This window comes from Heterodontus francisci, chromosome 18, assembly GCF_036365525.1.
Source record: "Heterodontus francisci isolate sHetFra1 chromosome 18, sHetFra1.hap1, whole genome shotgun sequence".
NCBI classification, from domain to species: Eukaryota; Metazoa; Chordata; class Chondrichthyes; order Heterodontiformes; family Heterodontidae; genus Heterodontus; species Heterodontus francisci.
This window is the reverse complement of record NC_090388.1, coordinates 35217643-35242986: the sequence shown is the minus strand read 5'-3', so window position 1 is coordinate 35242986 and position 25344 is coordinate 35217643. Positions and strand designations below refer to the sequence as shown.

At 42.6% G+C, this 25344-nt stretch overlaps 1 protein-coding gene across 8 annotated transcripts in view; it reads right to left on the bottom strand.

Moving 5' to 3' along the window:
• si:ch211-272n13.3 (ankyrin repeat domain-containing protein 26) overlaps window positions 1-25344 on the bottom strand; it is a 260148-nt gene that overhangs the window by 216243 nt on the left and 18561 nt on the right. For all 8 annotated transcript variants that reach the window (XR_010976854.1, XR_010976855.1, XM_068050522.1 and 5 more), the window contains exons 2-6: window positions 19846-19960; window positions 17918-18091; window positions 4330-4436; window positions 2927-3064; window positions 68-225 (exon numbers count right to left, since the gene is read on the bottom strand). Coding sequence is in view for 6 of the 8 variants with exons in the window: in XM_068050522.1 (XP_067906623.1) it covers window positions 68-225; window positions 2927-3064; window positions 4330-4436; window positions 17918-18091; window positions 19846-19960 (692 nt within the window). In the remaining 2 variants the exon portion in view is untranslated. The remainder of the gene's footprint in view (window positions 1-67; window positions 226-2926; window positions 3065-4329; window positions 4437-17917; window positions 18092-19845; window positions 19961-25344) is intronic.

The window sequence follows — 25344 nt, the reverse complement described above, 5'->3', positions numbered from 1 at the left end:
ATACAATGCAGAAATATTTTCAAAAGATTTCCATATATGTATTTCTTCATTTTTCCCTTAAACTTACCTTCTTTGTCTGTGGCTGGTCCTCCAAGTGCAAAGCCTACTTCAGCAGCATGGCCTGGACTGCTGAACATGGATACCCCTTTCATCTTGCTTGCTCCATTGTATGGTGACTGATGGAGTTTCTTTTTTGTATCATGCTCAGTGATTAGATGAGAACAACTGTACAAATCAGAAGTTAAGATTTACTTACACAAGATCTACCCAAACTAGAAGAAATATTTTTGGATAACTGTTCACTTTTCTAAAATGGAAATATTATGTTAATTTTTAAAACATAATTTGTGGGCAGTGTCTTAATAGAGATGGATAAGAGCAAATTTTCAGCTGTTTCATTCTGAAATCTTAGAATCAAAGAAGATACTGTACAGAAGAAGGCCACTCAGCCCATCAAGCTTGTGCCGGCTCTTTGAAAGATCTATCTAATTAGTCCCTTTACCCTGACCTTTCCCCAGAGCCCTGTAATCTTTTCCCCTTCAAAGTATTTATTCAATTCCCTTTTGAAAGTTATTATTGAATTTGCTTGCCCCACCCTTTCAGGCAATACATCTCAGATCATAACTTGCTATGTAAAAATGCTTCCCTCATGTCATCTCTGGCTATTTTGCCAGTTACCTTAAATCTGTATCTTCTGTCAGTGGAAACAATTTCTCCTTATTTACTCTCATCAAAACCATTGCACCCCTGCACCCTCTCCAAGGCCTTGTCACCCTTCCTAAAGTGTGGTGCCTAGAACTGGCCACAATAATGTAGCTGGGACCTAACCAGTGTTTCATACAAATTTAGCATGACTTTAATGGTTTTGTACTCTCTGCCTCTCAATAAAGCCAAAGATCCTGTATCCTTTTTAACAGCCTTCTAAACTTGTCCTGGCATCTACAGAGATCTGTGTAGGTACACTCTGTTGCTGCAGCCCCATTAAAGTCTTACCATTTAGATTTATATTGCCCCTCCTCATTCTCCCTACCAAATTGTATCACTTCACACCTCTTTGCATTAAATTTTATCTGCCATGTGTTTGCCCATTTCACCAGTCTCCATCTCCCTGAAGTCTGTTAACATCCTACTTAATGTTTACTATATTTCCAAAGTTTTGTGTCATCAACAAACTTTGAAAGTATGCCCTGTATATCCAATTTCAGGTCATTAATATTTTATCATAATTTCCACATTTGTCCTCTTGCACTTGAGCCTTTTACCAAAGTGAAAAACTTGGCTTGATTGAGTTTGTTAATCCCCTTCATAAGTTTTACAACTTCAATTGGAACACATCAAACTCTCCTCCCCACTCCAAAATAAACAAGTCCACTAGCTTTGTAATTTAAAACCCTGATATTAGCAATCAGCTTCATTGATCACCTTTATGATTAGGTGACCAGAACGCACATAGATGTTCATATAAAGGGTCAAAAATCATCACATGCAGCACCAATGCAATTTTTTGATCTGAACCCACAGCATTATCCTTACATGCGCATGGAGTAACCATAAGTCTTTTTTGAAAACTTACTTCCAGAATGGTCTACAGCAATGTTGATTTTTGAATTAAGTAGAGTACAACTTCTTAATATAATTCTAGAAATATGGTCATTTTGAAGAGCTTTGCATCAATGCATTCACTCTCTCCTGAAGATGACAAATCAGGCTGGGTTATGGTTCCACAAGCACTAGGAGCCATCCAGTATCCAACTCAGTTGTCCACTCTTCATGTGCAAATCACAGCCAAGCCCAATCCTGTGCTCACTAGATTTCCAGTTTGTGTACTTCCCTAGTTCAAGATCACAGGCTAAAATCATTTCTGACCAGGGCCTGTAAACATGACAACAGGGGAGCCCATTCAGCCCTTCTGTCCCCATAATTTAACCTTTTACTCCCAGTATTATTCTGATCAACCTGCACTTTACTACCAAGGTCAATATATCCTTTCTGTAGTGTGGTCAGGAACAACTGAACGCATTAACCCAGATGAAATCTGACCAAAGCTCTATATAATTGAAGCATTACTTCCCCCCCTTTTGTACTCCAAGCACCTTGAGATAAATGCCAATGTTCCATTTGCCGTTTTGATTACTTTTTATACGTTTGCACTAACTTTTAGTGATTAGTATCACTGGGCATTCAAATCCCCTTGCTACTCTACAGTTCCTGGTCTCTCATCATTAAAAAAAATCCAATTCATCTTTCTTGGATTCAAAATGGATGACCTGGCACTGAACGCCATCTGCCATAGATTTGGCCACTCACATGGTAGCCACATATATGCACTTTCCAGCAGAGGTTCACTGGTTTTAAAACAGCCACAACCTGGCTGATTCTCTCCCCACACCAACAGCTAGAATACTGAGAGCAACTGCAGCACCCAACTGATGACCTTGCTGAGATAAGCTAACCAAGCACTGACTAGGATTTGAGCATTCTGTTTTGTTATCTGGTTTTATACTGAGACATACAGATAGTACCATTACATGCTATCCCACCAATGCATTAGTAATACCACTGCCATGCCAAGTGCAGTTCTGCACCATTAATGCCATTAACTGATCGTACAAGGACTAGGGAACACAGATTGAAGGTTTTGTTCAAGAGATGCAGGGGGAACATGAGGAAAAACCTGGAACTCGCTGCTGACGAGGGTGGTGGAAACGGAGATAATCAATGACTTCAAAAGGAAATTGGATGGGCACTTGAAGGAAATAAACTTGCAGGACTAGGGGGACTGAGCAGGGGGGATGGTGGTACTGAGTGGATTGCTCCGCAGAGCACCAGCATGGACTCAATGGGTCAAATGGCCTCCTTCTATGCCGTAAATGATTATGACCTCTCAATATAAGTAAATGCAAGAAATAAAACTGTAAATCCTTACGCATGGTGTCCATTCATAATTGCATGATCTTCAGCTGTCCATCCTTTATCTTCTTTTAAAGAGACATCGGCATCGTAACGTAGAAGTAGCTTAACCAAACTTATCTGTCCATTATTCGCAGCAATCATCAGAGCAGTTCTAGAAAGAACAAAATATGGAAGATTTAAAAATCATTGCCCTATGTCATATATTTGAGTTACAAACAATAAGTAAAATATATTCCTCTCTTTTATGGCTGCCACAAACAGCTGACTGACTTATCTTGTTCTCAGGATTAGGCACTTAAAAATTAAAATGTACAATTCCCTTGATGTTTAATCAATAACCCATGGAGATAATTTATGTGACACAAGCGTCCATTCTGATTGTTCCCATCTGGCTGCTGCAAATAATTTAAGACATCTCCTCCTTTTGATATGGGATGCTCATCACTGCCAGGTCGATTTGATTTTTTTTTTAAATTACAGCTTCTTCCCGCAGACCCATAACACCATTTTTGGCATCGTGAAACAAGTCACAAAATGTTAGAAACACCATTTCAATTTGGCAACAGAGCAACTCACTTCACAGTGGTTTGGCTTACCCATTTGCCATCCTTGGTATAGGATGAAAACTCTATTGGTTACAGCAACCCAGTAACTCTAACTTGAATAACAAAGAAACATCTTTCCTAAATGGCATTTGCAGCAGCTAGGACAGAGAAACTGAAATCTCTAGCCAAACTGCAGAAGATTCAGTGGGTTTGCTATTGTCTACTTTGGAGGGATCAATTGTGGTCTACTGCTGTAGGGAGACTGTCTATGTAAGATTCTCCACAAGCTGAAAGGATAGTGCCCTGATAAGCCTCAACCTCAAGCAAGTTAACAGTCTGGTGATCATTTTAACTTCTAGCAATTCCATGGTGCCACTTATTTTCCTGTTACTCTCCTTCCTGTTGCATCCCCTTAACCAGCAACTAGAAGGATGTAAATCCGCAAAGTTCAAAGCTATTAATCTTTGTAAAATGAAGAAAGGTAATAAGGATAAAGAAAATAGACTTTGATATCAGAAGCTAAAATTTCCTCTTACTCTCTGATGGTACTTATATTAAGATTACATGCTTGGAAGAGCTAATTGTTCCCAATGAATGGTATTAAATGCATATTCTAAAAAAATAAAGACAATCTGGTTGAACGATCATTCAATTTAAGCAATGGAATGTCTACTAACAATTTCTCACATTCTCTTGTGCATATGGGCTCTTGTTGCTACCAACAAGTACAGCATAGAAACAGCAATAATCAATGGTCGATGGGTATTACTTCAAGACTTCCATGAAGAAAAACGCAGAGAAAGAAGATATGCAAATTTCCCACAAACAGGTTCTTAATGTAGTAATTTAAGACTTAGTGTGTAAAATGTACCTCCCAGTTTTGTCCTTTGCATTGACATCTGCTCCTTCTTTAAGGAAAAATTCTACCATTGCTTGATGGTTCTCCATAACAGCCAACAGCAAAGGTGTATAACCATCCTTTTGGAAACAAAGTTTATTTAAATTATTTAATTACTACAGGCAAAGTAACTTGCAATTCCACAGTCTATGGGTATGTTAGGTCATTTCCATACATTATTTTGAAGATTTTGAGATTTTAATCACAAAAATGTACTCATCTTTATCTTACAATTTTGCAAAATAGAGGCACTTTTAGTTTTTCAAAAGTTGCCATACAAAATTACATTTTTAAGTAGTTCAGGCAAAATGCAATTTTATTCATTCTTGGCATTGGGAGGTCATGATAACCTCCATATGGACATCTGCCTGATGTACCCACAAATACAGACGCTGGTCTTCAGACAATTCGATTCACTCCATGTGATATCAAGAAATGGCTGAATGCACTGGTTAAAGCAAAGGCTATGGGCACGGACAACATCCCAGCTGTAGTGCTGAAGACGTGCATTCCAGAACTAGTTCCACCTCTAACCAAGCTACAGATACAACAATGGCACCTACCTGACAAAATGGATAATTGGCCAAGTGTGCCTTGTCCACAAAAAGCAGGACAAATCCAATTGACCAATTACTGCCCCATCAGCCTAATCTCAATCAACAGCAAGCGATGAAAAGTGTTGTCAGTACTATTAAGTGCTACCCACCTACTCACCGATAATCGGTTTGGGTTCCGCCAGGATCACTTGGTTCCAGACCTCATTACAGCCTTGGACAAAACAGCTGAATTCCAGAGGGGAGGTGAGAGTGACCGCCTTTGGCATCTAGGCAGCATTTTATCGAGTGTAGCATCAAGGAGCCCCAGTAAATTGGAAGTCATTGGGAATTGGGGGAAAAACACTCCACTGACTGGAGTCATACCTAACACGAAGCAAGACAGTTGTGGTTATTGGAGGCCAATCACTTAGTCCTAGGACATCATTGCAGGAGTTCCTCAGGGCTGTGTCCTAGGCCCAACCATCTTCAGCTGCCTTATCAATGACAATCCCTCCACCATAGGAACATAAAGGTATAAGTGGAGATGTTCGCTGATAATTGCAGTTTTCAGTTTCATTTCCTACTCCTCTGATAACAAAGCAGTCTGGGCCTGCTTTCTGCAATACCTGAATATCGTTCAGGCTTCGGCTGATGTGTTGCACGAATGTTACATGCCACTTAAGTGTCAGGCGTGACAATCTCTGACAAGAGAGTCGAATCACCTTCCCTTGACATTTTATAGAATTATCATCACTGAATCCCCCACGAATAACATCCTAGGGGTGGTCACCATTCACCAGAAACTTAACTGAACCAGTCACATAAATACTGTGGTTACAAAAGGTCAGAAGCTGGGAATTCTGAGCAGAGTAACTCACCTCCTGACTCCCCAAAGCCTGTCCACCAACTACAAGGCACAAGTCAGGAGTGTGATGGCATACTCTCCACTTGCCTGAATGAGTGCAGCTCCAACAATGCTCAAGAAGCTTATCACCATCCATGACAAAGTAGCGTGCTTGACTTGCACCCCATCCACTACTTTAAACGTTCACTCCCTTGGCACCGATACACTGTGGCAGCAGTAAGCACCATCTACAAGATGTACTGCAGCAACTTGTCAAGGCCTCTACAACAGCAGCTCCCAAACCCACGACCTCTATCACCTAGAAAGAGGAGGGCAATAAGCATATGGGAACACCGCCATCTCCAACTGATACACCATCCTGACTTGTAAGTATATCGTCAATCCTTCATAGCGGCTGAGCCAAAATCCTGGAACTCCCTACCTAACAGCAATATGGGAGTAATATCACCACACTGACTGCAGTTGTTCACGAAAGCAGCTCACCACCACTTCTCAAGGGCAATTGGGGATGGACAATAAATGCTGACCGTGGCAGCAACGCCCACATCCCAAAAATGACTGATTCCAAAGTGAAAAGATGCACAGACATTTCACAGTTGACATCAAAGGAATTCTAGGTCAAAGGGCTGAACGACTTATGCCAGTTGTTGTATTTCTTAATCATGCTGCAGGTTGCAAACTGCAGCGTGACACCAGGGCCTAGAAATTCATTGGTGCTGTGCCCATTTTACAGGTGGAAAATTAGGTGGCTAAAGAAAGACTTGCATTTACATAGTGGCTTCACAAGCTCAGGATGTTTCAGGGCTTAAACTAACCTGACAGCAGTGTGGGAACCAGGAGGTAATATTAGAGAGGAAAGCCAGATGCACAGAGAATTAGGAGAGACAGATAGCACTACAGTGGAAAATAGTAAGATACAAGGTAGGGTCAGGGTAAGAGGGACTGTAATAAAGTTTAAATTAGGTTTGCTTGCATTTATATGAATGCACAGAATGTGGTAAATAAGGTTGGTGAGCTGCAGGCTCAGATAACCATGTGGGAATATGATGTTGCGGCGATAACGAGACCTGGCTCAAAAAAGGGCAGGAATCACTCAGCAGGTCTGGCAGCATCTGTGGAAAGAGAAGCAGAGTTAACGTTTCGGGTCAGTGACCCTTCTTCGGAACTCCGGGTTCCGAAGAAGGGTCACTGACCCGAAGCGTTAACTCTGCTTCTCTTTCCACAGATGCTGCCAGACCTGCTGAGTGATTCCAGCATTTCTTGTTTTTGTTTCAGATTTCCAGCATCCGCAGTATTTTGCTTTTATATCAAAAAAGGGCAGGACTGGGTACCAAATATTCCTGGATACAAGGTGTTCAGGAAAGATAGGGAAGGAAAGAAAGGAGAAGGGGTAGCTGTATTGATTAAGAAGAATATTACAGTGCTTGAGAGAGAGAGGACGTCTTAGGGAGTCAAGGACAGAATCTAATTGGTTAGAGCTAAGAAACAAAAGAGGTACCATTACATTGCTTGTGGTATTCTATAGGCCACCAACTAGTGGGAAAGATATATACAGGAACAAATTTGCAAGGAAATTACTGAGAGGTGCAAGAAGTATTTTATTTTATTTTATTTTAGAGATACAGCACTGAAACAGGCCCTTCGGCCCACCGAGTCTGTGCCGACCAACAACCACCCATTTATACTAACCCTACAGTAATCCCATATTCCCTACCTACACTAGGGGCAATTTACAACAGCCAATTTACCTATCACCTGCAAGTGGGAGGAAACCGGAGCACCCAGCAAAAACCCACGCGGTCACAGGGAGAACTTGCAAAGAAATTATAGAAGAGTTATAACTGGGGATTTTAATTATCCTAATGTAGACTGGGACAGTAATAGTGTAAAGGGCAGAGAGGGGCAAGAGTTTCTAGAGTGTGTTCAGGAGAATTTTCTACATCAGTATATTTCTGACCAAATGAGGAAGGAGGCATTGCTGGATCTAGTTCTGTAAATGAGGTGAATCAAGTGTCAGTAGCGGAACAATTAGGGGACAGTGACCATAGCATCATAAGGTTTAGGTTAGTTATGGAAAAGGACAAGGAGCAATCCAGAGTAAAGATAATTAGTTGGGGGAAGGCCAACTTCAATGGAGTGAGAATGGATCTGGCCCAAGTAAATCGGAATCAAAGACTGGTCGGCAAAACTGTAACTGAACAATGGGCAGCCTTTAAAGAGGAGATAGTTTGGGCACAGTCAAGATACTTTCCCATGAGGGAGAAAGGTAGGGCAAACAGATCCAGAGCTCCCTGGATGACGAAAGAAATAGAGAATAAGATGAAGCAGAAAAAGGGTACATATGACAGATGTCAGGTGGATAATACAATTGAGAACCAGGCTGAATATAGAAGGTTCAGAGGTGAAGTGAAAAAACAAATAAAAGCAAAGACAGAGTATGAGAGGAGACTGACAGCGAACATAAAGGGGAATCAAAGTATGTAAATAGTAAAAGGGTGAAAAAGAGGAGTGGGGCTGATTAGGGACCTAAAAGGGGATTTACGCATGGAGGCAAGGGCATGGCTTGGGTACTAAATGAGTACTTTCCATCTGTCTTTACCAAGGAAGAAGATGCTGTTCAAGTCATGGTGAAAGAGGAGGTAGTTGAGACACTGGATGGACTAAAAATTGATAAATAGGAGGTATTAAATAGGCTTGCTGCAGTTAAAGTTGATAATTCACCAGGACCGAACGAGATGCATCCAAGGGTACTGAGGGAAATAAGGATGGAAACTGTGAAGGCACTGGCCACAATCTTCCAATCCTCCATAGATACAGGGGTGATGCCAGAGGACTGGAAAACTGCAAATGTTACACCCATGTTCAAAAGGCGTATAAGGGCAAGCTCAGCAACTACAGGCCAGTCAGTTTAACCTTGGTGGTGGGCAAGCTTTTAAGAAACAATAATTCAGGACAAAATTAATTGCCATTTGGACAAATGTGAATTAATTAAGGAAAGCCAGCACAGATTTGTAAAGGGTAAATCGTGTTTTACTAACTTGCTTACTTTTTTTGATGAGGTAACAGACGCTTGATGAAAGTAATGTGATTGGTGTGGTGTACATGGATTTTCAAAAGCATTTGATAAAATGGCACATAACAGGCTTGTCAGCAAAGTTAGAGACCATGGATTAAGAGGGACACTAACAGCATGAATACATAATTGGCTGAGTGACAGGGAACTGAGTAGTTGTAAACTGTTGTTTTTCAGACTGCAGGAAGGTATATAGTGGGGTCCAGTGTTCATGGTAGGTTAATTATGTTGTTAAAGTTACACAGGTGAAGGGGATTGCTTAATTAAGGACTTGAGTGGATATAAAGAGAGCCTGCTGGGACATGGGGGGGAGGCAGAGATATGTAATGCTGCAATAATATAAAAGCAAAATACTGCGGATGCTGGAAATCTGAAACAAAAACAAGAAATGCTGGATTCACTCAGCAGGTCTGGCAGCATCTGTAGAAAGAGAAGCAGAGTTAACGTTTCGGGTCAGTGACCCTTCTTCGGAACTGTAATGCTGCATTCTGTGCATAAACTGGCCATCATGAAAAGGATCTGTCTAGTTTCATTCTTCACCATTTGGCTTGGATCTGTATAACATGGAAGCAGAGAAAGTTTCTGATCTTCACCTTTAGGAAACCAAAGAATTTTTTTTCCAGAGAGAGGGTTGTAATCTGAGTTACTTTTGAGAATGGCTGAAACCAAGTGTAGTGTCAGGGTATGATTTCCCACTGATGCGCTGAGTCAGAACCTTATGACCAAGGGAAAAATGAAGTAGATATGTGGACATGGGTTATGTCCTCACTGAAAAGAAAACAAGGCATGGTCTTGACACTGTCACTTCCTAACAAAAGCAAGATCAGGTGCTAAGTGTTTTGTGACCTAGAGGCCCAGTTAGTTGGATACTGAGGAAGGTTTGGAGCTTCTATTGAACTTTATGGATAAAATTTTATAAGAAAAATGATCTGTTAAACACATACGAGGCATAGTCAGACTTTGATAAATTTAAAAAGACAGATGGTTATTCCATAGAGGAATATAACATGGAATTTAACACACTATATAAAAGATAGCAGAAATTCTATTTGGAAATTCCTTGTTCAGTGCTCGCTTTCAAATTGTTGGGTTTGCTAAAGGTCCCACATGGATAGGCTCCTGGTCTTAACTGGAGTGAGATTCTTAGAAAGAGACACACTTTTGGATCAGGTGACTGATGCTTTAAAAAAAATTCCTGGGAAACCAGTCATTTCCAGGAGCCTACATGGCACAATGGGACATTTGGCAGTGTCACAGAAGATGGAGGACTTGATGGGTGTGGCATTTCGAGATCGTTCAGATATGGGGTGCAAGCATCAATACAGCGGAAGAATTGCAGATAAAAGAAATGAGGATGGGGACATTTTTCACCAATCTGGCAGATGACAGGAATGGAGATAAGTGCCACATCAAAGATTATTGTGGAAAATAAAAGCTCATAGTGCAGGGGGTAACATATTGGCTAGCTAACAGGAAACAGAGTAGGCATAAATAGGTCATTTTCTGGTTGGCAAGATGTAATGAGTGCTATGCCACAGGGATCAGTGCTGGGGCCTCAACCTTTTACAATTTATATCAATAACTTGGAATGAAGGGACCAAAGGTATGATTGCTAAATGTTCTGATGACACAAAGATAGGCGTAGAAGTAAGTTGTGAAGAGGACGTAAGAAGACTACAAAGGGATATAGATAGGTTAAGTGAGTGGGCAAAGATCTGGCAAATGGAGCATAATGTGGGAAAATGTGAAATTGACAACTTTGACAGGAAGCATAAAATAGTATATTATCTAAATGGTCACAGATTGCAGAGCTCTGAGATGCAGAGGGGTCTGGTGTCCTAATGCATGAATTGCATGTAATTAGGAATGCTAATAGAATGTTATCATTTATTGCAAGGAGAATTGAATTAAAAAAAGTAGGGAGGTTAAGCTTCAGTTATACAGGGCGTTGGTGAGACCACATCTGGAGTACTGTGTATAGTACTGGTCTCCTTATTTAAGGATGTAAATGCGTTGGAAGCAGTTCAGAGAAGGTTTACTGGACTAATACCTGGAATGGGCGGGTTGTCTTCTGAGGAAAGGTTGGAGGCGCTAGGCTTGTGTCTGCTGGAGTTTAGAAGAGTAAGAGGCGACTTGAAACATAAAAGATCCTGAGGGGTCTTGACAGGGTCGATGTGAAAAGGTTGTCTCCTTTTGTGGGAGAATCTAGAACTAGGTGGTCACTGTTTAAAAATAAGTGGTCGTCCATTTAAGACACATGAGGAGAAATTTTTTCTGGGGTCATGAGTCTTTGGAACACTCTTCCTCAAAAGGTGGGGCAAGCACAGTCTTTGAATATTTTAAGGCAGAGGTAGATTCTTGATAAGCAAGGGGGTGGGAGGTTATTGGGGGTAGGCGGGAATGTGTTGAGGTTACATTCAGATCAACCATTATTTTGTTGAATGGCGGAGCAGGCTTGAGGGACCGAGTGGCCTTCTCCTGCTCAAAATTCGTATGTGTGGAGTAACAATAACAGATGAACACACTCCAGGAATGTCTGGGAAATTAACAGGTGTTTCACATATGATTTGAAATATCATTATGCAGCAGATTGTCCAAAACAGATAATAGTGTTTTCGAAGTGATGCATGACATGAAGGTTTGGAAGTGTATGATGATATTGATCAGTCTGAAGGAATTGTACCGGTCACAATAAGCTTCAGTCTAGTAATAAGTGTACTAGTCGCAGATTCATTTAATTACGCTATGTTGGACAGGGGTTACGCATCCACAGTATGTGGAATGGATTGCTTGAAATATGATTTAGATTCATGCAGTAGTAAGGATTAGAGTAAGGTTAGGGAATATGAAAATTCTACTTGCTTCAGGTTCAGGGAGGACAACCGATTAAAGTCACTGAAAATGGTGGTGATTCCATTCAGAATAGCTGGAGTAAGCCATTTTATTAGTACAGATGTGGTATCTAGTGAGACAACCTTGCTGTTGAGCAAGCCTTCCATGAAAAAGGCACAAATGAAATTTGGACACAATTAAGAAATTGTCTTTGGAAAGTCAGTAGATTATTACTTCCCTTTAACAAAACCTAGCATCTCTAATAAGAATGTTAAAGAAGTGTTAATGGCATCAGGTGATAGGAGTTTGAGACACAAAAAGCAAATGGTCTTCAAGTTACATCAACAATTTTCTTATCCTTCTTGTCACAGATTAAAAATGTGGATGGAGATCGCAGAGGTGTCAGCAGTCATGGGGATCATCCATAGAACATAAGTACAGTGCCAATGAGGGTAAATGACCACATGCAATCTGAAGTAGGTGCATCACACTTTGCTCTCCTTAGGGCCTTACATGTGCCGAGGCATAAAGGTGAGCTAGTTAGAAAAGGATTGCCAACCCAGTCACTGGCAATGAGGCCGAGCAGCAACACGGCACAGCAGAATATCGGTGAATAGGTCTGTTCTGTCTCAGGTGACTGCTGCACTGCCGCTGCTGAGTGGCCACATGCAGAAGGCATGCATAGTTAGGCAGTCAGCAACATAGGCAAAGAGTGTCTTTGTCAGGCGACTAACAATGGTCATCTGTGTCCCTGCGAGAAAAGTCACCCACAATGCAAGGGAAAGGGCAAAGACCAGCGGTGGCATATCCTGATCCCATGGAGGTGGTGGCACTGGAGCTTGGTGGGCAGCATGGGGGCTGTGCCATTGCAGATGGTGAGATGAGTGTGGAGAGACTAGAGAGTGAGTGGCCTAATGGATGGGCACAAGAGGGCCTCTGGCAAACATGGGGCATAGTAATCATATGTTCACCACAGGTCACATGGAGTTCCACACTATGATGAACTGAAGGACACGATGGAATGCGCATTGTCCTCTAATTACTCTTTTCTTTCACATGTCAAAGAGAGCAGCAAACAGCTCAAGAAATCAGGGGACGGCCGTCCACCTCTGAAGAGGAGGAGGAGGCAGCCTCACATCATTCAACTGCACCCTCCACCATCTCAAATACACTCACGTTGCTTCGCAATTAGATCTGGGGTCACAATCTGGTGCAACTGAGCAGCTCACTGAGGCTGTGACAGCCGAGGCCTCTGGAGTCATCGGCAATGCAGCAGATGCTGGTGTTACAGCAGGAGATGAGGGAACATCTGGTGGAGCTTCCAGAGGTTATGCACACCTTGGCACGGATGATGGCAGAGTTCATCCAGGCCAAGAGTGTCACTATGTCTCTGGCATATGCGTGCTTGACTTCTTCCATCGAGAGACTGTCCACCCTCATGGATGGTCACGTTCACAAACCAACCAGTGGATGCCAGAGATGCGCATGGACCTGCATAAGCTTCTTGCATCAATGGCCGGGTGAGAGGGAGGCGAGGCGAGACACCTGGAGTTACTACCAGGTCCTCACACTCCTCAGGTGTTTCTTGAGAGGCAGGTGCCTGATGCATTTGGGGGCTCCACTCAGGGTGCTCTTAGTGAGCACAGCGACCCCTCTGTCAGTGACACTAGCACCTCATTCAGTAGCAACAACAGAGGAGAATCCTGCACTTGTGCAGGAGGCCTCAGTGTCACAGTCCTCCAGGCCTCAAGGAGCCAGAGGGAACGATTGCCAATATCATCTCAAACCACGGGGGAGCAATGTTGGCAGCCTGCCTCCACCTCAGCTGAAAGCACACAGGGAGCATCATGTAGGAGCACTTGCAAGAGATTTAAGAGCACCTAGCTTGCAGTTCATGGGTTACTTTTTTTGCATCCATGGAGCCTTACAAATATTTGTTCTGCCATTAAATATCTGATGTTCCAAGGCTTGAGTTCACCTTACATTTCTTGGGGTCACTTGAAATTCAGGAGCACCCTGGCTCCGTCAAAGGGTGTGATGGGTGGGACCATGCCATGTGAGGTCGAAGCACTCCCCGTGCTGCAGCGATGTCTAACTGGGACCAGGTAAATGGTATGTAAGGTCAATGAAGGAGGCAGTACCAGGCCTGCAGAATGCTGAAGCTCTATTGTATTGTGTACATCTGTCAGTAATCATGTGAACCATGCCTGTATTAGAGCATCCTTTTCACGTATCCCATGGCAGCTTCCCTGTCATCCATGGGGCTCTGCAGCATCCTGAGCTTCATCTTCCTCCATTTCCTCATTGTCAGAGGAGGCATTATGCTCAACAATGTCCTCATTGTTCAATTGCTCCTCCCTTTGTAGCACCAGGTTGTGCAGGGCACAGCACACCATAATGATATGCGAAATCCTTACTAAAGCATACGGTCGAGCTCCACCAGATCTGTCTAGGCATCTGAAGAGCATCTTCACAAGCCCTGTGGTCTGCTTGATGATCGTTCAAGTTGTGCCATCTCTCCTCTGTAGCAGTGCTTGGGTTCCTCATAGGTATGCATACCCACGTCTTCAATGGATCACCTTTGTCACCAAGTATCCATCCCTGAAGGTGCGTGGGTCTGAAAAGTTCTGGCACCTGCGACTGCCTTAGTATTTAGACATCGTAGCTGCTTCCCAGGAACTATGCACACACCTGGAGGAAGTGGCTGTGATGGTCACAGGCCAGTTTCACATTGAGCGAGTGGAAGCCTTTCCTATTGATGAAGGCTGCAGGCTGGTCAGTGGAAGCCTTGATGGCCACATGCATGCAATAGATGACATCCTGCACCTGGGGGAATCCAGCTATGGCCCCGAACCCTATAGCTCTACATGGGAACAAGAGTAGGCTATTCAGCCCATCGAACCTGCTCCACCATTCAATACAATCATGGCTGATAATCCACTTCAATGCCTTTTTCCCACACTATCCCCCTATCCCTTTGTGATTGGTATTTAGAAATCTGTCAATCTATGCTTTAAACATACTCAATTACTGAGGTTCCACAGCCCTCGGGCAGAGAATTCCAAAGCTTCATAACCCTCTTCAGTAAAGAAATTTCTCCTCAACTCGATCCTAAGTGGCTTCCCCTTTATTTTGAAATTATGTCCCCAGTTCTAGACTCCCCAACCAGGGGAAACATCTTATCTGCATCCACCTGTCTATCCCTTTAAGTAATTTGTAAGTTTCAATGAGATCACCTCTCATTCTTCAAAACTCTAGAGAATACAGACCCAGTTTCCCCAATCTCTATTCAAAGGACAGTCCCACCATCCCGGAAACAAGTCTGGTGAACCTTTGTAGCATTCCCTCTATGGCAATAATATCCTTCCTAAGGTAAAGGGACCTAAACTGCACACAGTACTCCAGGTACGGTCGAACCAAAGTTCTATACAATTGAAGCAAGCCTTTGCTACTCCCCAGTACTCAAATCCTCTTACGATAAACGCTAACATACCATTAGCTTTCCTAATTGCTTGCTGCATCTGCATGTTAGTTTTCAGTGACTTATTGACGAGGACGCCCAGGTCCCTTTTCTAACCACCATTTAAGAAATACTATGCAATCTGTTCCCCCTACCAAAGTGGATAACCTCACATTTTTCCACATTCTGCAATGTTCTTGCCAACTCACTACCTCTGTCCAAATCCCCTTGAAGTCGCTTTGCATCTTCGTCACAACACACATTCCTACCTAGTTTTGTATCATCCGCAAACTTGGAAATATTACATTTGGTCCCCACGTCCAAATCATTGATATATATTGTGAACAGCTGGGGCCCAAGTTCTGATCCCTGCAGTACCCCACTAGTCACAGCCTGCCAATGCGAGAATGACCCACTTATTCCTACTGTTTTCTGCCCGTTAACCAATCCTTAATCCATGCCAGTATATTACCTCCCATCCCATGAGCTTTAACTTTGTTAACCAACCTCCTGTAGGGGACTTTATCAAAAGCCCTCTGAAAATCCAAGTATACTACGTCCACCAACTCCCCTTCATCAATTCTGTTAGTAACATCCTCAAAAAACTCCAAAAGGTTCGTCAAACATGATTTCCCATTCATAAATCCATGTTGACTATGCCCAATCAGATTATCAGTGTCCATTTATCACATCCTTTAGAATAGATTCTAGCATTTTCCCTACTACTGATTTAAGGCTAACAGGTCTGTAGTTCCCTGTTTCTCCCTCCCTCCCTAAATAGCAGGGTGACATTTGCTACCTGCCAATCTTAGTTTTAGTTTAGAGATACAGCACTGAAACAGGCCCTTCGGCCCACCGAGTCTGTGCCGACCATCAAACACCCATTTATACTAATCCTACACTAATCCTATATTCCTACACATCCACACCTGTCCCTATATTTCCCTACCACCTACCTATACTAGGGGCAATTTATAATGGCCAATTTACCTATCAACCTGCAAGTCTTTGGCATGTGGGCGGAAACCGGAGCACCCAGAGGAAACCCACGCAGACACAGGGAGAACTTGAAAACTCCACACAGGCAGTACCCAGAATTGAACCCGGGTCGCTGGAGCTGTGAGGCTGCGGTGCTAACCACTGCGCCCATTTACAAAATTACAATCTGCAGGAACCATTCCTGAATCTATAGAAATTTGGAAGATGATCAGCAATCCATCCACTATCTCCATATCTACCTCTTTCAACACTCTAGGATGCAGAATATCAGGTCCTGGGGACTTATCAACCTTCAGCCCCATTAATTTCTCCAATACAGCCTTCTTACTAATACTAATTTCCTTCACTCAGCCCGAGTCTGGGTCGGGTACAGAAGCGCACGTATTGTCCGGCCCTCTTGAAGATGACACTGGTGGTCATCTTGATGCAACAATGAGCCTCAGACTGGGAGATCCCACACATCTCTCTGGTGGATCCCTGGAATGATCCTGAGGTGTATAAGTTCACTGCCACAGTGATGTTCAGCGCCAATGGCATTGGGTGGCCATCACTTCGCATGGGGTTCAGCTCATCCTCCAGCATGGCACAAAGCTCTGTGACCGCCTTCCTGGAGAGGCGGAATCTTCGGCGACACTCCAGTTCTGACATCTGTAGGTAGCTGAGCCATGTCAGTAGACCCTCTCTGGTTCGTAACCTCCTCTCTGCACAGGAGACTGGCTGCATCCCTATCTGTGTCCTTCTCCTCCCACCCCACTGAGGCTGGCACTCATGCTGCCCCTCTGGTTGCAGCTCTCTCCCTCTCTGATGTTCCTCCTCACTGAAGAAGTAACAACATGAGTGATCAAAGCCCATGGCATACACACTCACTCAGTCTCCAAAGCCCCCTTCCGCCCACACGAGTGCCAGCATCAATATGCCACTCTGGAGGTATGCCTCCGCAGCTTTGGTACCTTTTCCCCTTCACCCCACTGTCTATGCCAATGCCCGCACTGTTCCACCCTCCCTGCCAAGGCTTGCCAGTACTCAATGGCGTTTGCAGTCAAAACTGACCTCCTGTTTGCTCATCACTTCCATATACCTGGCGAGGCTTTGAAGCCCCGTGGTATAGGTACAGGTCTGGAAAAATCTGAATACACTTGTAAAATTTAAGTTAATTGCCTCTTAAACAAGATCAATTATCTGCCCGCCGCATGCAGCACAAAGTTCTCCCGCCATGCTGGCCGCCCTTCACAATATCTGGTTAAAGTTCTCGCCAAAGAGATCACTAGATCGCTCAGCGGAGCTTTCTTCGAGGTCAGGGGCGAGCACTCTTGCTTTGTCGCTGACCAAAATCCAGACCATTGTGTGCTGCTGACTACTCTGCAATCTCTCTCCAGCCCAGTTTTTAGAACCGAAGGCAGTGCATTGTAGTATAGCATAATATATGATTTTTAAAATCTGATTTCTTGTAGGCAATTGTTGTTGAGAATTTAATAACTTGACACGAAGTTAACGTTCAGGCTACAATTACAAGTGCAACTGAAGCTTAGCACATTCCAAACAGGCATAAGACGACATCTAATTTATATTAAATATATGCAGTTTTAAACAGTTCAATTTGGAGTCAATGCCATAAATGATCTGACATCTACTAAGAAGTAATACCCAGATGTACTGAACTGTATCAGGCATTATGTTATCTGCAACATGTCACGTACTTTATTGTACCATAACCCAAGAAAGTATGGCAATTTTGCACAACGTGGAAAAGGACATATAAAAGATTACAACAATTGAAAAAAAGAACATATAAGCACCTTATTTCGAGCATTCACGTGTGCTGCATGCTCCATCAAATGCATTACCAAAGAGATATTAGGGATCAGAGCAGCAAGATGCAGGGCAGTATTTCCATTAATGTCCACAAGGTTAGGATCAGCATCATGGCCTAGTAAGATGACTGCACAACGCTCCTGTTGGCACTGTACTGCCTGTGGATGATGTGACAAAAAGTTTGTATAGTAACAATTTTCACAATTGGAAACCACCCATGCCATCACCCACCTGGCCATAACATAGATTTAAGCGACTGCCAGCCGTGCTTGGTCATTTTCATTCCAAAAATGGCTGTGGCCACCAGATAAAAATCAAGCTTACAAAACAATTCAGTTTAATAACTTAACAGAACTGCAAAGATAGAGTATTGTAACTCACTCTAGAAAACAGAAATATAGTGGCTTTGTCACTTCCTTCATATTTGCTGTGTTTTAAAATGCAACAGCTTCACTACATTGACCTTTCTCTTGTATGACTTTAGATATTTCCTTTACATCTAACATTGCTGTGTGTAATCTTCCAATACTGACATGATCCTAGTTATTGCATTTAGGTTGCAACTGTCTACGTGCTTGCTCTATTCACCTGTGGTTAATATATATTCTGTTTCAAAAGATTGAACTACAAACATGGGAGAGGGACCTGTCAAATGTTAACATTCACAGAGACCTGATCCAAACATTGATAGGCTCTTGGGATCCCAGGTCCTCATTTTGGAAAGATAATTACACCTTCCCAAGACTGGTGGCGTAGCCTCTCAGGTTTGAGTCTCTCAGCTTCTCAGATTGCAATGCACAGAAAGTGCTGTGGCACCAGCCACCACTACTGTTTCGATTCCTAAATTGCTGTAAGTTTGCTTATTAACTATAAATAAATATATTTTTAAAAGTCTAGTATTGTGCAAGAATAATAGAACTTTAAAATGGAACTGAATTAAGTCTGCAAACTATGGTCCAATCATCCTTAGACTATAACCCCACTACACCTGGGGATCATACTTGGTCTTGGCTCCCTTGTGCAACAACAAAGACATCAACAAGTAGATTTTCTGCATCAGTATATTTTAACATTTTTTTAAAATAGATGCGTAATGTTCAAATCTAGAGAAATTGGAAAATTACAATTAAAATTATTTAAGACAAATATTCAAATTTATTGCACTCAAGACAAGATAACCCATACACTGCTCACTATTTGCAAATTTGGCATTTTCTTATAAATAAAAAGACAAGTAGATATTACATGACGTTGCACAAGAAGAATCAAGACCAAGTCAAGAGGTGGGGAGGAAGAGAGACACAAGTAAAGCAGACCAGGAAGAGAAAGGATTGAGGTGAACAAAAAGGACAAGAAGGTCTGCATGAAGCGAGAGGGGATAAGAGGATTGGAGGGTGTTTGGATGAATAGTAGTGATTGGGGGAGAGGGTGTGGTGAAGAGAGAGAGTTTTCCAAACTGTTTTTGATGCTTTGTTGAGGGAATGGACAGTGGGACAGCAATAAACCCCCTGCTCAATTTGGGAAAGGAAAGGGTGGGGGGCGGGAGGGGAAGAAAGAGGACAAAAAGATATACATTTGTTTTTAAATTTAAATACTTACTTTTGTCAACATGTCTACTTCTTACCACACCAGAGACGTAACGTTGGGCTGCTCCACAATGATATTTAGTGGCGAGAACCTCCATACATGCAGGCTCAAGCTTAACAATCAACTATTATTTTCTCAGCTGAAGTTTTATATCTAACATTGAAAAGCATTATTACCAATGCCACCTACAGATTTAACTGACACTATAGCCAAATGTTGATACAGAGTGCAACGCATAAGTTTCAAATGGAACATTGCAATGCATGCAATGTAAAACAGATGCAAAATATTTGGTCAATACAGTAACCACTTATTTATTCCTTACCTTCATCAAAGGGGAGCGATTATCATTGTCACAGATGTTTAGTTTTGATTTGTTTTCCACAAGGAACGCAACAGCGTCTGCATGCCCACCTGCACATGCAAGATGCAATGGTGTTCTAGAAGGAAAGTGAATATGTAAGTATACTAATTTATTTATCACAGGATAAAACACTGCTGCGACATTGATGGAACACCTGCAAAGCATTCTAAAATGCTTATGCTTTTTAAAATAATACATTTTTTAAGATAACATCAATCAACTTACTATTTTCTGAGACTGCAGAATCATAGGCTGTTACAACAAAGAACATATGAATTGGGAGCAAAAGTAGGCCATTTGGCCCCTCTAGCCTGCTCCGCCATTCAATAAGATCATGGCTGATCTGTCTGTGGCTCGAATTCCACACTTCCATCTACCCGATAATCTTTGATTCCCTTGCCGAGCAAAAATCTATCTACCTCCACCTTAAAATTATTCGGTGACCCTGCCTCCATCACCTTCTAAGGCAGAGAGTTCCAAAGTCGCACAACCCTCAAATAATTTCTCTTCATCTCTGTCCTAAAAGGGCGACCCCTAATTTTAAAATAGTGCCCCCTACTTCTGGACTCTCCCACACGTGGAAAAAACCTTTCCACGACCACCTTGTCAAGACCATTCAGGATCTTATATACTTCAATCAAGTCTCCCCTCACTCTTCTAAACTCCAGTGAAAACAAGCCCAGCCTGTCCAACCTTTCCTCATAAGACAACCCGCTCATTCCAGATATCAATCTAGTAAACCTCCTGTGAACCGCCTCCAATGCATTTACGTCCTTCTTTAAATAAGGAGACCAAAACTGCAGACAGTATCCAAGATGTGGTCTCACCAATGCCCTGTATAACTGAAGCATATCATTACTTATATTTGGAATTCCTCTCAATATAAAGGATAGCATTCCATTAGCCTTCTTTATGACTTGCTGTACCTCTATACTAACTTTTTGTGACTCATGCACTAGAACACCTAGATCCCTCTGCGTCTCGGAGTTCTGCAGTTGTTTTCCGTTTAAGTAATACTCTGCTTTTTTATCCTTCCTGCCGAAGTGAACAACTTCACATTTTCCCACATTATACTCCATCTGCCAGAATTTTTTGGCCCATCGAGTCTTTGCTGGTATATTTCTCTAGCTGAACTATCAAATCTAAATTGTACTTTCCTGGTTCCTCTTCATACTCATGAATACCCAACAACTGTTTAATTCTGTTTTATAAGAATGCATTTCTGAATTCTGTTTCAATAACTGCTTATTGTTGAAAATTCACCTTCAGCATTAAAAATGCTTTTGTTTTACCTCTACTTAAATTCTCTTTCCAATCATCTTAAAATTCTGCCCTCTTGTTGCAATTTTGCCAGCGACAGGAAACAAACCAGCGTTATCTTACCATACCTTGCTTGAAGACCTCTATCTGGTCACCATGTTAACCTCCTTAGCTACAATGAAAACCCCTAATTTTGGAAGTCTCACTTCAGAATTCATACCATGCCCCTGATAACTTCTGCAGCTTTATTTTTGATCCTTTCACTTGAAGAAACATTAAAAGTAAAGGACAATATTAGAATTTATTTCTGGAAAATACTGATGCAAAAGTTCATAATAATGAACTGCCAAACGCATCTTCCCCTCCCCTCCCGTCAGCATTCCAAAGGGATCGTTCGCTCCGCTGCACCCTCGTCCGCTCCTCAATTACCCCCACCACCTCGTCCCTTCCCCAGGGCACCTTCCCCTGCAATCGCAGGAGGAGCAATACCTACAAATTTACCTCCTCTCTCCTCACTATCCAAGGTCCCAAACACTCCTTTCAGGCGAAGCAGCAATTTACTTGTTCTTTCAATTTAGTATACTGTATTCGCTGCTCACAGCATGGTCTCCTCTACATTGGGTAGACCAAACGCAAACTGGGTGAACGCTTTGCAGAACACCTCCACACACTCTGTAAGCATGACCCTGAGTTTCCGGTTGCTGGCCATTTCAACAACCCCCCCCTGCTATTATGCTCACATCTCTGTCCTGGGATTGCTGCAGTGTTCCAGCGAACATCAACGCAAGCTCGAGGAACAGCATCTCATTTACCGATTAGGCACGCTACAGCCTGACGGACTGAACATTGAATTCAACAGTTTCAGAGCATGATTGGGCCCCCCTTTTATGTTTAGTTTTTTTTTTCTTTTTTATTTGGTTATTTTATTTTAGGTCTTTTTTTATTTGGTTATTTTATTTTAGGTTTTTTAGTGTGTTTAGTTTGTTTAGTTTGTTTCTACTGTGCCTACCCACTGTTTCTGTTTTTTAAATTTTTTTTTAATGATTGTGCTTGGAGTGCTTTGTGCTTTACAGTCTATTCACACCCTCTCTGTCTTTCACCACACCATTAACATACCATTTGCCTTTGCTCCATGACCTTCTGGTCAGATATTCTCTGTGACCTTGTCCTATCAACAGCTTCTCTTTTGTTATCTCTTGCTCCACCCCCACTTTACTTGCTTAAAATCTTTTACATTTCTAATATTTGTCAGTTCTGAAGAGTCACTGACCTGAAACGTTAACTCTGCTTCTCTCTCCACAGATGCTGCCAGACCTGCTGAGTATTTCCAGCATTTCTTGTTTTTTATTTCATAATAATGTAGTAACAGTTTCAGGAAGATCATCTTTGGCCTATCTAGCCAGCATATCCACAGTATTTCTCTGGTGCATTTCTAATAATCCTGAATCCCATTTGTTGAAAAAAACATGTCTATAGTAACTAAGAATATATGTGGAAGCTTGATCAAAGATTCTTTTCTGTAAATCGTCAAACAACTGTACTGGCGTACTGGATCTGGACTAATAATCCAAAGATAAAAATTCAAATACCACCAGGGCAGCTTGTGAATTTGAATTCAGTTCTGGAATAAAAAGCTAGTAACAGTAATGGTCACCATGAAGTTATTGGATATCAAACAACATCACCATCCCTGGGTATTGCCTGTCCCACCAGCAGGACATACTCATTAAAGATAGGGGCACAGTGGAGAGAGAGTGGCCCTGGGAGTCAATGACTCCAATCCCCAAGAAGTCTCACTGCATCAGGACAAACATGTCAAAGAAAACCTCCTGCTGATCACCACCTACCACCCTCCCTCATCTGAAGAATAAGAACTCCATGTTGAACACCACTTGGAAGAAGAATTAAGGTGGCACTCTGGCTGAGGGAACTTCAATGTCCATCACCAAGCTTGGCATAGCTGCCAGACAGGACTTACAACAGGTGATGAGAGAACCAACACATGGGAAAAAACCTACATCACCTCTTTCTCATCAATCTGCCTGTTGCAAATGATTCTGTCCATGGCATTATTGGTAGGAGTGACCTCTGCACATGTCCACAAAAAGCCAGTCAAATCCACTCTGGCTAATTACCACCCCATCAGCCTACTCCCAAACATCAGCAAAGTGATGGAAGGCATCACCGATGGTGCTATCAAGTGGTACTCACCAAGGATCTCTAGTAAATCTGAAGCCAATGAGGATCAGTGGGAACGCTCTCCACCAGTTGAAGTTATACCTAACACAAAGGAAGATGGTTGTGGATGTTTGGCAACAATCATCTCAGCCTCATGACATCGCTGCAGGAGTTCCTCAGGGTTGTGTCCTAGGCCCATTCATCTTCAGCAATGACTGTTCTTCCATCATAAAAGTCAGAAGCTGGGATTATTGCAATGTTCAGTTACATTTGCAACTCCCCAGACAATGAAGCAATCCATGCCCACATGCAGTAAGACCTGGACAATATTCCCAGTTGGGCTGCTAATTAGCAAGCAAAATTTGCACAACACAAGTGCCAGGCAATGACCAACTCCAACAAAAAAATGTCCAATAGCAAAAAAAAGTACCCTTGACATCCAATAGCATTACCATTGTCAAATCTCCCACCATTAACGTCCTTGGGGTGTCCATTGACCAGAAACTTGACTGGACTAGCGATATAAATACTGTGGCTACAAGAGCAGGGCAGAGGCTGGATATTCCATGACAAGTAACTCACCTCCTGACTTCCCAAAGCCTTTCCACCACCTATTAGAGACAAGTCAGGAGTGCGATGGTTATTCTCCGCTTTCCTGGATGAGTGAAGTTCCAACAATACTCAAGCAGCTCGACACCATCCATGACAAGGTATCTACTTGATTGGCACCCCATCCACATGCACTCCCTCCACCATCAGTGCACTTTGGCAGCAGTGTGTCCCATTTACAAGATGCACTGCAACAATTCGCTAAGGCTTCTTCGACAGCACTTTCCAAACGCACAAACACTTCCACCTAGAAAATCAAGGGCGGCAGATGCATGGTACCACCACCTTCAAGTTCCCCTCCAGGTGCCACACTATCCTGACCTGGACATATATTGGTGCTTCTTCATTGTCACTGGGTCAATCTCCTGAAACTCCCTACCTAACAGCTCTGTGGGAGAGCCTTCACCACATGGACTGCAGTGGCCCAATGTGGCAGCTCACCACCACCTTCTTGAGCTCCAATAGGGATGTGCAATAAATGATGGCCTTGCCAGCGACATCCACATCCCATGAGATGAATCAATTAAAAAAAAAACAAACATTGCAATTCCACAGAAGGTGCATTAAGTTACAATACTTGAAGATCTAAGAGATTCACAGAATCATTCATAATCAATGAATGCCATACCATAATCCAGAAAGGGTCTGGATCTGGTGGGGGAGGAAAAGGGAATGGAGAGAAAAGGGGGGGAACAAAATATCATAGGGAGGATCTGAAATCAAAGCAGAAAATGCTGTTAATATGCAACAGGTTAGCAAGCATCTGAAGAGAGAGAAACAGAGTTAAAGTTTCGGGTCAATGATGTTTCGCCAGGAACACGTGCCAAGGCCCAATAAGTCAAGTTACTTAAGTTTTCTTGTCGGTCAAGAGGAACAGAAGTGCTCCTCCAGCCTCTACAAAGAAACCTTGGATCTCACCTGCACCAGGATGGCCACTCTCCCCACCAACAATCCCCACTATCCACTTACCTTAGTGCTGGGGTCTGCTCTCTTTGGTCCCTAGAATCTGCCTCCAGCTGGCACAATTTTAGAAGAAACTTCTTTCTGATTTCCTGGCTGTTTTGGTCAGGAAGTCAACAAGCAGCATGCAAATAAGGCCTGGCTTTTAAATTCGGCCAGGTCTGCTTGCTGGCATTCCCAGTCAGGAATGGCACTCGCTTTGCGGCATTCCTGCCCAGGAGAAAAACGGCAAGGCCAATGTCTCTCTCTTCTCCACACCATTTATCTCTTTTTTTCTCTCACCCTTATTTCCTTCAATCACCTGTCTTTCCCTTGATGTTTTACCTCAGTGTATCCCCAACTTTCCACTTGACCCATCTCTCTCGCCTCCATTTCCCTTTTTGGCTCTACCCTGACCTTTTTCCATCATCTATCCCCCATTAGCTGTGCTCCAATCTACTACTTATCCTAACT